Source organism: Hemisphaericaspora subhashii (assembly GCF_019202705.1).
Source record: "Hemisphaericaspora subhashii strain CBS 10753 chromosome Unknown scaffold48, whole genome shotgun sequence".
Lineage (NCBI taxonomy): Eukaryota > Fungi > Ascomycota > Pichiomycetes > Serinales > Debaryomycetaceae > Hemisphaericaspora > Hemisphaericaspora subhashii.
In genome coordinates this window covers 15,031-30,452 of record NW_026057298.1, presented here as the reverse complement: position 1 = coordinate 30,452, position 15,422 = coordinate 15,031, and the positions used below count along the sequence as shown (strand labels likewise).

Sequence of the window (15,422 nt, the reverse complement as noted above, 5' to 3'; positions counted from 1 at the left end):
CGACTCTAACTTTTTAATTAACAAAAAAAAATTTTACAACCAAAACCAGATAAACACCAATACCTATAACCACCACCACCCCTTAATTAGACATGGCTTATAAGAAAGTAGGACCACCACCAAGGGGACTTCCACCATTACCCAGATTCAGACCCAAAAAGACCCTAAATGCATCAACCGGTGGAGCTAATAATGAATGCATGATTGTCATGTCATCATTATTGAATTGTTGGGCATCAAATGGTGAAAGTGCAAGTATTTGTGAACGATTCGCTACTGAATTAAAACAATGTATGGCGGTACAGAAGAAGGGGAATAAAGGAGGAAGTGGAAGTTCTAATGATTCCGAGAGATTATATCCTAAGTTGAGAGGGAAGGTTCATGATTAGTGGGTGTAGGAGTTGATTGATGGTTTTGGGGAGCTTTGATCTCGTGGGGCTCTCGACTGGGTGGGTGTTTTCTGTATATATATATATTCATGAGATAGGGTATTTTTAATATATTAGCACTTTTTATTTGGAGATTTGACATTTTGTAGAGTTTATGTGAGCATTCTTGGCAACGGTAGGTAGGGTGGATTATGGAATATAGATCTTTCGCGATGGCGTATGTCCTTCTCCAGATGAATGAAATGATCGGGTTGAACTTTTGGATTCCCGCTATTTTGTAGCTTTTCATGGGCCAATATGGGGCAAATTCAGAATTGAGTTTAATTGAAGATGATTTTCAATGTGCGGCACAACAAAAGAATCGGAAATAGATCTGGTAAGCCAGATATTAATTCTATAGATGTGAGAAGGTTTCATATGATCAACTTTAGAGTTCATTCTAACAATCACTCTCTATCATACTCGTTCAATCTGAAACTATCCACACGTAATGTAGAATTCTACAAATATAGGAAAAATCGTGAAAGCCTGACCAAGTTGTTTTTGCAGCCAATCAAATTTGCTCCTTGACAAACAGAATTATAACAAAGGCTCGTTCTCTGTGTCGATACAAGATTCTTAAACCGATTAATTTCATTTACTTTATACCATCTGTAGAAATTATTATGGCATATGCTCATTCTTGAATTTCCTTAATGACAACTTTTCCCTTCACTAACCCTTCGTTCTACAACCTTCCATCATTACGACTATAAAGGAAGCCTTAATCTGAAACTGTAAAGCAGAAATGACAACCCAATAGCAGATGGAGAAAAAGACAAGAAGGATGTTTCTACAACGCTATAATGTAAGGATACAATATAAATTATTCTAAAAAGTCTAAATCTATCTATATATAACAATTAATCTAAATAGTTTATTTGAAAACCTTACCATCGGCAATTTCCTTAGATTCACCATTAACAATAACTGGTTGATCCCAAGCAAACATATTATCAATAAACTTCTTAGATTCTTCATCATTAGCATCCAATTTAGTAAATTCATAAGATTCCCAATCTGGAGCAACATCAAAAGCTGGTTTATAATCTTGACCTCTAACCAAGAAAGCACCAGTAATACCATTATTGTTGTTTTCACCATAAACAACCATACAACCAAACATATATTTAGTAGAAGCGGATAATCTATTGAAAAACCCACCAACTAAATTGTTGGACATGAAGGTTAAGGTTAATTCATCATTATATTTATAATCAACCTTCCAAAGAGACCATTCTTCTGGATCGTATTGATTCTTCCAAAACCATGGAATAGCGGTTTCTCTGGTTTCTTCATTAGAGTAAACTCTCTTCCATTCGTCTAAGGCGGCCTTTGGTCTACCCAAGAGTTCTAATGGATGTTTTGGCTTTGGAGCTTCAGCTGGTTCTTCAGAAGAAGCGGCTGGGGCAGCTGGTTTAGCTTCCTTCTTTTCCTTCTTTGGTTGTTGTTCTTGAGCTGGTTTCTTTTCCTTCTTTGGAGGAGTGTAGACTAATGGTTTTTCAGCAATGGCGAATTGAGCAAATCTATCACCAAAGAAAGCATTCTTAGAAACAGTAGTGAACCATCTAGTAATGTTTGGATATTTTTGAGCAAATGGTTTAGCTAAAATGGTTTGTAAACCAGGAGCTAAACAAGCAACAGCAAAGAAATCAGCAAATGAAGCACGTTCACCAACTAAGAAAGTGAATTCAGCTAATCTTGATTCTAAAATTGAAGCAACAACATCAACTTTACCAAAGTTTTCATCACATTGTTTCTTGTTGTATGGATATCTACCATTAATCATGAATAAAGTTTGGAATAAAGCTGGGATGAATTCTTGGTTGAATAATGATAAATATTTGATAACAGAAGCATATTGTTCATTATTCTTACCTAAAACAGCACCAATCTTATCCTTTGGAACTAATGAAAGTAAATAAGTAGCAATGGCTAAGGTTTCGTATAATTTGAAACCTTTGGTACCAATGAAAGCTGGTAATTTACCTAATGGGAAAGCATTGGTGAAAGCTTCATCCTTTTCAGTCTTGATGGTGACATCTAAGCCAAAGTGCTTGACGATATCAACAAGAATGAAGGATCTTGGAGAGATCTCCATAATATATAAAGTACCTTGAGACATGATTAATTGATTTGAATTTACTTGAAGAAGAAAGAAAGAAAGAAAGAAGAAGTTAAAAAACGTGTTGTTTGAAAAAAAAAATGAAAAATTTTTCATCTCATTTTTATATTGCAACCAACAAAACAATGGGCTCCTACCAAAAAATAGATGGCCGTTTTCTTTTTGTTAGGCGAAAACAAAAGAAACAAAGAATTTTTTTTTCAATGCTTCAGAAAGCCCGTGATGAAAAGTCCATTGGTATAAATTGTCAGTTGTTTGTCAATAGTATTATCAATTGGTATCAATTGAGAAGTAAATGAATCAGTGATCAAGGATAAGCAAGCTAAATCTTGATGATATTAAAAGGATCAATTATGAAAGGATTTCTGATTTCTGCTATGCAAGAAATTCTTTAATAGTTGTAGTCCCACTGGCGAAATGATCCCATGTATTGAAAACTTCTACAATTGAATTTAACCGCAGAGATAATCTATATCACTTATTGACTTGGTAATTAGCGAATGCAAAACTTGCAGATTAGAAAACAAAAGAAGTAAGCGAAAGTTTAAGTTTCTTGATACGAATCATATCTGACGTCGGACTTCTATTCCGTTAGCTTTGCAATAAAAAAACTCTTGCTACTAGTTTTCTTTGTTATTCCAATTGTTACAGATGAATAAATACAAAGATACAATTCTCTTTCGAATCGTAATGTTAGGGTATGTTTGATTATAATTGCTTTCTCTATGAAAGATAACCATAACCATTCCATTCCATTGTATAATATTAAATCGGAAAGTGGAACTTGTTTTCCATGATCCTCTTTAAAAAAAAAATAAAAAATAAAAAAAAATAAACTTTTAAGATTTTAAGAAAAAAAAAAAGCAATCTAATGTATTACTGTATCACGTTATTTATTTATTCTATTTTTATATTTATTTTAACTTATTACTCTCTTTCTTCTACCTATTAATAATAACAATAAGTTGAAAAACATAAAAAAGTATGCGATTTCTGTGGATCGAACACAGGACCTTCAGATTAAACTGTTGACTGAATCTCTTCAGTCTGACGCTCTCCCAACTGAGCTAAAACCGCTTTGTTTTACGAAAATTGCTTTTTTTACTCCGATGTGTGCTACCATATGACTGATCTATCCCTTTTCGATTTTTCAATTGTGTACATACACCACTCTCATCCTTGTATACTAGCAAATGAATTTATGTGTCCATTGGTCAGTAAAGTATTGGAAGAGTAGGTGCTACCTCCAAGGAATGAAATATTATGAATAAATCCAAATGAAATTTGTTTTTAAAAACTTTTTCCGAATTTGCAGCTAATATTTCCAAAAAAATTTCTGCAATTTTTAAGGAATAATTCAAATAACTTAAACTCGATAGGAGATGCCTTTTTCCTGTTGTTAGTCTCTTCTTGTTTCATTCCATCAATTTACGCTCTGACAGTATCCTTTTGTAGTAGTTCTTTATCATTATAAAATTTGTTTTTTTTAATTTTTATCATATGATAAACAAACAAAACAAGAAGAAAAAAGTGTGAGTAAATAAAAAATATTTTATGTAATATATGCAAGATTAATTAAATCATAAATATACAACAACATCCAATAACTGTATTTATCTTATATGGTAAATAGAGAGAGTATGAGATATCTGATGATTTAATTGTTACAATATTATTTGTATATCTATTTTAATCTGATATACATATAATTACTACTATTAATAGTAAGTCTCATTTTTGTTATCATAAATGTTAATAGAGTAATTATAAAAAAATATTTAATTTATATTGTATTGTATTAACAATTTAATTAATTATTATTTGTCTCCTTAAAAAATTTAAAAAATTCATTCACTTACACACACTTACTCCCATTTAACATTCTATATTCTTACTTAAATTACTTACATTATACAATACACCTTTATTATTGTTTTATTTAAAATAAGGGAGAGTGGCTTCTTCTTTAATAAGAGAGTCATTCAAATAAAAAAAGGATATAAGTCATCGAGTATCCATTCATACAGTATTCATATATATATTACATCACTTTGGTCACTTTCTTTTCATTATTACATCACCACTACCTTCTATTTTAAATTTTTTTTTTTTTTACAACAAACACAACAAACAACAACTACAAATAACATCTAGTTTATACTTTATTGGGACTTTCCTCAACCATCACTTTAATTCAAATTTATTTAACTATACACTCCCCCTACTACACACACATTTATATATACATACAATCATGAAGAATATACTAGAGGTTTATATATTATTGATATTATTATTTATACTACGACCAACACATTCAACATTTGTTCAATCTCAAAGTTGTAATATTAATGAAGATGACTTTCTATTACAACCTTTCTTAATAGATGCATCTTTAGATGAACCAAATCTGAAATTGAAATTCTTTATAAATACTCAAGTTGTAAGTTATAACAACACCAATATAAACTCATCACAAATACTTATAAATGATGTTAATCCATTAAGTAATAAATATACAACCCTCCATATCGAAATAGATTTCATGGGTAAATTATTCATCTCAGAAAATAAACGATTCTGTGACATGTTAGCTGTTAAGAATACAACTTCCTTTAGAGAAGGTCCAAGATTTAATAATACTCAAGTACAACTTCCTAATACTCCCGACAGTGGTTCATCTGCTGCTGCTACTAATACTGCTGTGCCGACAGTTGTTTCTGCTCCATTTAATAGTTCTACTGTTGCAAAAAGAAGTTGGCAATATGTTGATCGAGAAACATTAGCACACGTATTTAATACCACAAGTCAATTAATTCAATGTCCTTTATATTATAATGATTCAATTATTTTATATTATGAAGCAGATATTTCCGATCATATTCATCATTTAGGTTCTTATCAAGTACGATTTTCAGTAGTATCAAATGATGTCATTTCAAATGTTATAGGATGTAGTAAAACATATATAACCCCAGTACAACCAGAAGTAATATCAGATATTATTAATTATGGGGTTTTAATTTTAATAATTGTAACTGCAATTGTTAATTTATTCACAATTTCTTATTCTTGTTATCAAGAATCTTCCAATCCATTTTTATTCCATGCTTCAACCATTTGTAATGCAGAGTTATTAAAACAAGTAGATGCAACCGTACCTGGAATTATCATGTATTTACAATTTGCATTATTTCTTGGTGGATTAGATATAGAATATCCCGGGTTTTATCAACCGATAATTGGACAAATTAGATGGTGTGCATTAATGGGTTATTCTGTTTTATCTCGTAATATCCCTCAATCAACTAGTTCAAGAGATAATATTTATGTGACAATAAATTCAGGTGGACTTAAAAGTTTGACAGTTTATAGTACTGATGAATCAATAGTTGATAGTTGGCCAAATTTCATAATTTGTTTGATTATAATTATCATGATTGTTATTGGATTTGAACAATTATTTATCTTTTTTAAATTATGTATTGATAGATTGATTAAACGATATAATGCCAAAAAGGAAAGTTTAATGAATGATGAAACCCTGGAATTTAGTTTAATTTCCAGAAATAATGGATATTTTATCCTTGGACAAGTTTTCCATTTATATTTATTAATTTTTGGAATGCCATTTTTGGTATTAACTTCATTCATGTTCTTATTAGCTGGTGATGTTAATGGTAAAAAGAAATATTTTCCTAATTTATCAACATTAGCCAATGATGCATTTTCATTCACAACCTCCTATGATCAATTATTCCTCCCAGTATTAGAAAATATATCCGGACAAACCCCCGCCGCTGCCGCCGCTGCCGCTGGTGGAATGAATGTCGATGAAGGAGTCTTGGTCAATCAAACCATCTCCAACCTAAATTCAACAATAATTCACCCGGGATATCTCAGCATCCCCTCAATCACCATCACATTCGGATCATTATTATTCGCCCTCTGGATAGGATTAATCCTATTCTTCATCTTCAACTACCTTGTTCTCCTAAAGGGGGCCCCATCGAAATTATACACCTCCTTGAAAACTATCCTACTCTGGGCATTTTATTATAATGAATATAAACCCCAACGAGTGGCATTTGTGATTTATGATATCCTAACCCTATTCATAAAACTGTTAATCATTGGTCTTGTCCAAAACACGGGACTTGTTCAAGTTACATTATTAATCATAATTACCATTGTTGATTTATTAGCATTATTGGTGGTAAGACCCCATTTTATTGGGATTACTTTATGGAGTTCAAAATGGATGTTTCCCATGGCGAGATTTTTGAGTACGATGTTGTGTATTCCATTTATAAAAGGGTTAGGTATTAGTGAGGCGGTGAGGACATATGTTGCCTATGTGCAGTTGTTGATACATGCAATAGTGGCGATTATCTTTTTGGTACAATTGTTGTATTGGTTTACGCGGACTTTGATGAGTATTTATAGAACTCGACAGGAGGCAAGAGAGGATGAAGATGAGAAGAAGGCGTTGGGAGAGGATGGGGATGGTAATGTGGATGATTTTCAACGGGATTTTGAATATAGACCGATTATTTTACCGGAACCAAGACCCATTAATCGGGATAGTAAATTCATTCATAATGAAGAACAAGATGATGATGACGAAGAAGAAGAAGAGGAGGATTTTTATTATAGAAAAAAGAGTGAACAAGTTCTCGCCAGATTGGAAACCGCTCACACCACATCCACATCCGCTTCAAGTATGAGTACCCCATCCCCAATCATACTCCAACAACTCCCCCCACCACCACAACAACTAGTCCAACAACCCCCAGTCAGAGAATCCACCTTGTCACCAGTTGAAGAACTTGAAGTGTCTTCATTTCATGAACAACAAAAGATCTCCAACCTCCGGAAAAAACATACCGATTATAAAGTTCGTGAAGGTGATCGAATCTTTGAGAAATATTTCATGGATGAATTGATGGATCCGGAGATTAAAGCACTTTGGGATTCCCGGAAATTGGAATTCTCCAACAATACTAATGGCAATGGCGATTCACAACAACCGAGATTGGTGTCTGGGGTGTTGAGATTAAAGACGAAGGTGTTTAGGATGTTGAGGATTGATGAAGAGAATCATAGAGAGAAGGGGTTTGAAGTATGTCGACCAAAACAGTTGGTGGTTCGGACTTTGGATGAAGCGATGGGGAAGCAACAAGGGTATGATAATCAACGAGGAGGAGGACAGCAACTGCTGCTGGAACAACGGATGCATCGAAAACGGAGATCTCTGGCGCTGGAGAAACATAGGATGTCGGACGATGATGATGATGATGATGAGTCGAGGATATCTACCATAAAAGAATAAGTCGATGATAGAGTCATTTGTTTGTTTTTTTATTTAATTTTATATATTTTAGTTCTATTATTGGTGTTTTTTTTTATATAGGATTCAATAGATTTTGGGTAATTTTGGGATATGATAGCTTTTGTAGATAATGTAGTTGAGGGAGAGGGTATTGCATGTTCAAATATATTACACTTACTAGGTGAGGTTTTGCTTACTCGTCTTGATTTATTGATTTTTGTGGAATTTTTGGAGTCGGGGATTCTGAAATTCCATTCCTACAGCACGAATTATAATCATTAAAATGATTTATCTTGTTAGGAGTTATCATATACTGTAGTTAATCATAAACGCCCCTCCCAAAACCAATTCTTTTCAATAAGAGGTGCCAAGAAGTTTATCTAGAGCAATCTTAAAGGTATTGAACCAAACGTGGTTCCAGATATGAAGAGGAGAAGTCGTTTGTTTGAGATAAAACCATTCTTCTCCTCTGCCTAACCCCCCGGAGATCTTCCATCAATGAATGCGCTCAAAAGTGGTATGTTTTTGTTATCTCCCAACAATATTGGAATGGGGTATTTAATCAATACCGTGGCGATGATATCCAATTACATTTCCTCAATACTTAATAATAGATAATGATTTCGGATCCGAAATAAACTTGCTATGTCATTGCATTCTCGGAAAAATTTTGGGTAATACCATGTATCTAAAAAATAATTAAGGTGAAAACCGGTTGCAAATCCTGAACATAAACGAGGGGAAGATCTCGAATTGGTTTTCTTTTGCACGGGTAAATTTCTAATTGGACAATAAAGAACTTTCGGAACCGAAATCATTTGAATTTTAAACTCTAAAAATGGGTTATGAGATTCAAAGGTTGCAATAATATTTTTAAAAAAAGGAAAAGCCTCGATTTTAAATCTGAATTCTCGTGGAGGCACAAAGCAAAGTGGGGGATTTCATTAGTAATGCGCGGCAATAGTGCCTCCCATTTTGAAAATAAAAAAAAAAGCAACCGGGACCGATTAACAAGAACTCGCTTTTTGAATAGGTGGATAGAAATCAAGTTATGGGGGAGTTAATAAGAAGGTGTACAAATCTATTTTGGAATTAAAAGTAGGTAGGTTGGTTCCAGAAGATCTATGCCAAGAGAGTCGAGGCGGGAAGTTTAACAAGCTTGACATATTTTTTCAGTAATCAGAACAAAATTCTTACACTACGTGTAATTATGTAGCGATACTTGAATTTATTTTTTCCCAGTAAACCTAAAAATTCTTCATCGTTTAAAATCCCCCCAATTTTAAAACCACATTTTCTTTTTAAAGTTTATTTCAAGTTTGACACTTTTCCCCAAAAAGGATTCACTCAGATAGATAGTTTTTCAGCCCCGCATGAAGCCCTTTCTGAAAGCCCCCGCTTTAAATCAAATAGCCCACTCCGGTTGGGCTTGAGTTGCGCATACGTAATTCGTTAATGTGCAACCGAACAATTAATATGCATTTCTTCCTCTAAAAAAATAAAAAAATGAAAAGCCACTCAACTCGGCGGAAAAAGTTTTAAGCGCAAAAACGCAAACCTTAAAAAATATTTTTATTATTTTGCCGTGAAATTTGTAACCTTATAATCCCCAAAAAATAATAAATTCAATTTGATGAAAATGCTGCAAGTCTAAAACCTGGTATGATTTTGTATCTCCACTCGTATCTCCCATGGGGAACCCAATTCCTCCTCCAATTAACAAAGTTTAATTTCAAATTGTGGGGACAGTGGTGGTGGTGGTTAGGTTTCTTATCAACTATAAATATTGACATGAATATCCCTTCAAGAAATTCTTATCTCTTCGGACTTTCAATAGATAGGACTACAAAAGACAATTTATAATGGCCAATAGTCAAAGAACTTCAGTGGAAGACAAATATACTAAGCAACATACAGCTGATATCCAATCAGAACCAAAGAAGAAGAAATTCAGATGGACTGTTGATACATCTGAACATCCACCTCAAGTATTCAACTTGACTTTATATTTATCCATTTTTGTATTTGGTATTTTAGGTGCTGCTAGAGGTTATGATGAAGGTAATATTTCAGGAAATATTACTCTTCCATCATTCAAAGCAAGATTTGGTTTAAGTGATGAAACAAAATCAGCAGATTATTTAGCTAATCTCAAATCCAATATTACCTCTATGGTTCAATTAGGTGCTATTGGTGGTGCAATGTTAGCGGCTAAGACTGTTGATTACTTTGGTAGAGTTCGTGCCCTTCAATTAATTTGTATTTTATGGGTTATTGGTGCCGCTATTCAAATTTCATCTAGCCATGTAGGTCAATTATACGCTGGTAGACTCATTGAAGGTCTTGCCATTGGTCATACTACTTCCATTGGACCTGTTTACCTTGCCGAAGTTGCTCCAAGTCCTATTCGTGGTTTAGCTAGTTGTATCTTTGCTGGTGCTGTTTATATTGGTATCTTATTGGGTTACTTGACAAACTATGGATGTGTTCTTAATGTTCCAGCTACTGTTGGTGAATCCATTAACGATAACCAATGGAGATATACCTATGCTCCAAAGCTTATTCTTGCAAGTTTAATCTTTACCATGTCATTCTTTTTCTGTCTTGAATCACCAAGATGGTTATTGAAGGTGAATAAACCTGAAAAAGCAGTGGAAAACTTATCCAAATTAAGAAACTTACCACAAGACCATGCATATACTATTGCCGAATTAAGTGATATTAATGAACAAGTATTGACTGAAAAGGCTGCCACTGAGAATGCTTCAATTTTTAATAACTTAAAGAGACTTGTCACTGTCAAGAGTATTGCCTACCGTTTCTTCTGCATTGCTGGTGCTGCCCAAATTCTTGGTCAATGGAGTGGTGCTAATGCCGTTACGATCTATTCCAATGAATTATTTGCTCTTGCTGGTATCAAGGGTCCCGTTGCCAAATTACAAATGTCATGTGTCTTGGGTACAGTCAAGCTTGTCTCTGCTTACACTGGTGCATTCTTCATCATTGATGTTCTTGGTAGAAGAAAAGCTTTATATACTGGTCTTTCATTACAATTGACCTGTATTTTATACTATGCAATCTTTTTAACTATTGTCCCACAAGCTGCCGACGATGAAGGTGTATTAACTGCTTCCCAAGCTAGTGCTTCCAAAGGTGCCCTTGCTGCTATTATCTTATCTGGTGCCGGTTGGACTATTGGTTTTAATTCCATTCAATACTTGATTGGATCTGAAATTTTCCCATTGGATATTCGTTCATTCGCTCAATCCTTAGTTATGGTTTTACATTTTGCTAATCAATATGGTAATTCTAAAGCACTTCCTAAACTTATGATTGCATTACAACCATATGGTGCCTTTTATTTCTTTGTTGGTGTCATGATTCTTGGTCTCATTTTCGCCTATTTCTTACCTGAATTACATGGTAGAAGTTTGGAATCTATTGAAGAAGTGTTCACTTTACCTTGGTACAAATTAAGAAATTCATCTAAACTTGTACCTGACCATTCTCAAGTTCATGTTGTTAATATTGTTACCAGAAGAAGTATTGTTACTAATCATCTAGATACTACCAAACAAGAAGAAATCTTTATTGAGAAAAAGAATGAGATTGTAGATGAAGAGCGTGAAGTTGGAAGTAGATATTAGTGTAGTGTGTAGGTACGGGTAGCTCCTAACTGGTTATCCCACTTTAGTTGCCTTTGTATAGAACAATACATATCTTTGTAAAATTTGCATGTAAAATTACAGTCTTATTATCATTACTCAAGTTATATATCAAGAAACCCCTGTCTTATCAGGACAACCTTGCATTGCTGATGCAAACTATGCATAAATCCGCAACTAATAGAAGAGGGAGGGGGAGGACGACATTTTGTGGCTAGTGCTTATTATATGGCTGCAAGTTTTGCACTTTCCTGTATTTTTTATGTACTTTGCCACTACCATATTCTTTTAGATTTGCAGAAATTAGAATGAAACACTATCACCGAGAATGTTCTTTTTCCTAGGAGTTCTTGTACACCACAATGACCCCCAACATTTGCAACAAGAAGAACTTTTACTCAAAAGTCAAGATAGGGAAATAGAGGGGTTTGGATAGCATGGAGGGTGGTATTTATCTATTCTCACAATAAGCTACAAATGCAATACATATTTGCATAAAAAGTGATTTTTAAAAATATAAATTCATATCGTAATGGCTGCAAAAAAAAAATTGATAAAAAGACTAAACAAATACTTACAAAACACTTTCCAAAAAGGATATTCAGAATGCTATACATTCATATAACGGGCGTGTCCAGGAAATATCTTCTTGGCTTTCATACCCAATAAGAAATTATCCCCTTCCTCCGTAACATGTGACGTGTCCAATGCAAGCTCAACCATATCTGGACATGATGATTTGATCACATCTACAATAGTTTGGACATCAGCCATTTCTGGATTTCCAACTAAGCACAACTCCTGTAATTGCGTACAGCCCAGCAAACGTAGCTTGGACGCAACACCGGTTGATAATTCATTGTCAGCAAGATTCAATGCAACCAAAGATGATGGGAATTCTAGGATGCTTTCATCCGGTTGGAAATACTCTTTGATTTTGGTTGATGCCATGCTTATTTCACGTAAGTTTGGAAGTTCTGAGAAAACGGTAGCTGAAGAAAACTTGGAAATAGGATTATTATCAAGGCAGATCGATTTTAAGGATGGTGGAAAATTGTTTGACAAACAAGTGATTTTGTTCCACCTTAAATCTAATCTTTCTAACTTCAGAAAACTGCCTAATTGAAGTTGATTCAATAAATCAGATGTTAAGGACGCATCTACCTTTAATACTCTTAATTGCTTTGGGAAGATATTTGGTTCAATTCTGCTGAGACCTTTACCTGAAACATCAATTGAAAGATGTTCCACTGAATCTGGTATTTGAAAATTGGTAGTATCTAGCGTCTCGAAACGATTTTTTGGCAACTCTACTCGTTTTAGATTTGGGGCTTCAATGATAATTTTTTCTTCCACCCAACTTTTAGATAAATCCAAAGTCTTCAAACTTGATGGAAATTGGACTATAAGTTCAGGTGAATCTTTCCAAGTAAGTTTAAGTTGAACTAAGTTTTCCAATTCAAGAAAGTTCAAAGACTTCAACAATTCGCCTGAGTCAAAAGTTAACTCCAAACCACGCAACGACTTTGGAAATGTAATTCCTTCCAATTTTTCAACGTTAAGCGATAACTCAAGAAGTGAATCAGGAAAGACCGCACAAGACCAGTTTTCTGCAGGGTAACCGGACTCCTCAAAAGCTTCACCAAACGCGTCATTATAAATTGATAAAACCCTTAATGATTGTGGTAATTCCCACTTATCCGGTTGGTACAACCCCATGTAAGTATCAAGGTGAAGTACTTTCAAATTATTAGGTAATGGAAAGTTCTCCCCAATCGTAACAAATGGTTCTTCCGAGTCAGCACCAATTGTAAAGTCAAACAAACTCACTTCAAGCTTTTGTAAACTTTGTGGGTAGGAAAGATCATTCGAAAATGCCTCTGTAGGTGTCATTATGTTCCCATGACCAATTCGAAATTCTTTTAAATTTGGGTATGATTCAATACTATCTAAACTCTCTAAATTTTCTTCCAAATCACTTTCAACCCCTGTCAAAATAATCCGCTCAATTCCAACAGGAAATTTAATTCTTTCTAACTCATCCAACCCAAACAAAGTTTCAGCTGCGAACTCTCTCAAGTTTACCAAGTGCGAAATATCCAATTCTTCAAAGAATTGCTCAATAGATAACTGCAAGAATTCCAATGAGGGGAATTCCGGGAAGGAATCCTCTGAAACATTGATCCTGTTAACCAATTTTAACCTTCTCAAATTGGGAAATAAACGAGAGACTTCATCCAATGAAGCCGTCACCTCAAGTTCTTGAATTATCTCACCCCAACTTTCATCAGAAAGTTTTGGAATGGTATCAGTACAAAGTGAGGTGATGTTTCTCAACAATCTCTCGTCTATATACTCTGATGGCACATCTAAAACTTGGAAAATCTTGTACTGCAGCAGTAACAGGCAAGACGGTAATTTATTATAGTTGCCATATGAAATATCAATTCTTGGCAAGTTTTTCAAAATATGAGGAAAGCTCTTCTCAATGCAAATAAATTGGTCGAGAAGAATGAAATGAACAATCTTGGGAATAAATTTTGGATGTGTTTTACTCAATTGAATAAATTCATAGGCTTTCAAACGTCTGTATGTGCCACCACTGGCACCATGCTCAATTTGACTAAAATAGTCTAGAAACTCTTCTCCAAGAAGCTTTCTCTTAGAAATAGATTTGAAGGCTTCTAATGGAACCTGCAGTCTTGGGGTTCTTCTTCGCCACTCGTCATCAGGCGGTGAATAAGAGGGGACAATTTCAACAAATTGAAAGACCCTGTCTGCAGCATATCCTCCTAAGAATGGAATGTCAAGATAAGTTTCTAAGGTTTCTTCGGGAATAAAGAAAATTATGAGTTTAATTAAGTTATCGGGCAAATTGAATAATTCAAGACATCTTCTCTGTTTCTTTCGCGAAGAGCCTAATTGATGTGTTTCAGCCATTCTGTAATAACGATATGATTCAGGACTCAAGGAAATGGTTTCTTGAAGAAGAGTTATAAATGATTGAAATAGAATTTTGGGAGACTATTTATAGTTCTCTATTTTTGCGGGCTTCAGCCAGAGTATGAGTGAAATTGCATGGAATGGCTCATAAAATTAACGTAAGTTCATTGGATATTTTTTTATTTATTTTTCTATTATTTGATTCCCTCGCCTAATTAATTTGGCTTAGTTTGGAAAATTTCAAATAAAAAATTTTTTTTCTCGGTGATAGATTGTTTAATTCCTCGGTGATAATTTGCATTTTTTGATTTTTTGCGGTTTATTTAGTATATTTGGAGTTTGGTCCCCTAAACTCCTTACACAAAAGTGGTAAATTTCCATAAAGGGATAAGCTTTGTTACAACAAACTCTCTGTAAAAAGAATTTCAAGGTATTGTTCCAAATATTCACCCCGTGTATGAAATAAATTATACTCTCAAATATTTCTAAAGGTAGTTTAATAATCCTCCATTTGTTGTTTACCAATCTGTTGGAAACCTTGATGCTCTCTACTAATTGATTTCTAAAAGGATATACAAAGAATAGCTTGACAGTAGTAATATAATAAATCAAAAAGGATAAGATTTAAAGAAGTTGGAAATAAGGATTTGCGATTTCAGAAGGGAGCCTGGTCAGTGCAGCTGATATTCTACCTCGTTGGGTTAAGTCCGCGGGGCAATATAAATCAGAGGCAGACCTTAGAGTGCTTCAAAGTTATCTATGTCTACTGAAGTAATTAATTTGTCTTGTTGAATTGAGTGTGGTTCCAAAACAATTTGAAAGTATTGGGAAGTGTATGCGAATGGCATCGAGAAGAATGAAGATGTGGATAGCCGTCTACGTAAGAAATGGAATGAGGAGATACGCAACATGAGACGTCCTTGAATTTG

General features: G+C 34.0%; 5 protein-coding genes across 5 annotated transcripts; 3 read left to right on the top strand and 2 right to left on the bottom strand. All coding sequences in view use genetic code 12, as the record gives it.

Annotated features, from left to right (window-relative positions):
- Nucleotides 1-92: 92 nt before the first annotated feature.
- On the top strand, nt 93-389 carry J8A68_002921 (mitochondrial 37S ribosomal protein mS37; the record flags this gene model as incomplete). Its single annotated transcript, XM_049406722.1, has 1 exon — nt 93-389. The coding sequence occupies one exon, from the start codon at nt 93-95 to the stop codon at nt 387-389; it is 297 nt and encodes a 98-aa protein (XP_049263769.1).
- A 916-nt stretch (nt 390-1,305) lies between these two features.
- On the bottom strand, nt 1,306-2,553 carry J8A68_002920 (elongation factor 1-gamma; the record flags this gene model as incomplete). Its single annotated transcript, XM_049406721.1, has 2 exons — nt 1,306-2,471; nt 2,544-2,553. The coding sequence occupies 2 exons, from the start codon at nt 2,551-2,553 to the stop codon at nt 1,306-1,308; spliced, it is 1,176 nt and encodes a 391-aa protein (XP_049263768.1).
- Nucleotides 2,554-4,807: 2,254 nt separating this feature from the next.
- Nucleotides 4,808-7,885, top strand: J8A68_002919 (uncharacterized protein; the record flags this gene model as incomplete). The annotated part of the gene is made up of 1 exon (XM_049406720.1): nt 4,808-7,885. One exon carries the CDS (start codon nt 4,808-4,810, stop codon nt 7,883-7,885), a length of 3,078 nt encoding a protein of 1,025 aa, XP_049263767.1.
- Nucleotides 7,886-9,747: 1,862 nt separating this feature from the next.
- J8A68_002918 (uncharacterized protein) lies at nt 9,748-11,532 on the top strand (the record flags this gene model as incomplete). Its single annotated transcript, XM_049406719.1, has 1 exon — nt 9,748-11,532. The coding sequence occupies one exon, from the start codon at nt 9,748-9,750 to the stop codon at nt 11,530-11,532; it is 1,785 nt and encodes a 594-aa protein (XP_049263766.1).
- Nucleotides 11,533-12,159: 627 nt separating this feature from the next.
- Nucleotides 12,160-14,490, bottom strand: J8A68_002917 (leucine-rich repeat domain-containing protein; the record flags this gene model as incomplete). Its single annotated transcript, XM_049406718.1, has 1 exon — nt 12,160-14,490. The coding sequence occupies one exon, from the start codon at nt 14,488-14,490 to the stop codon at nt 12,160-12,162; it is 2,331 nt and encodes a 776-aa protein (XP_049263765.1).
- Between the last annotated feature and the right edge of the window lie 932 nt (nt 14,491-15,422).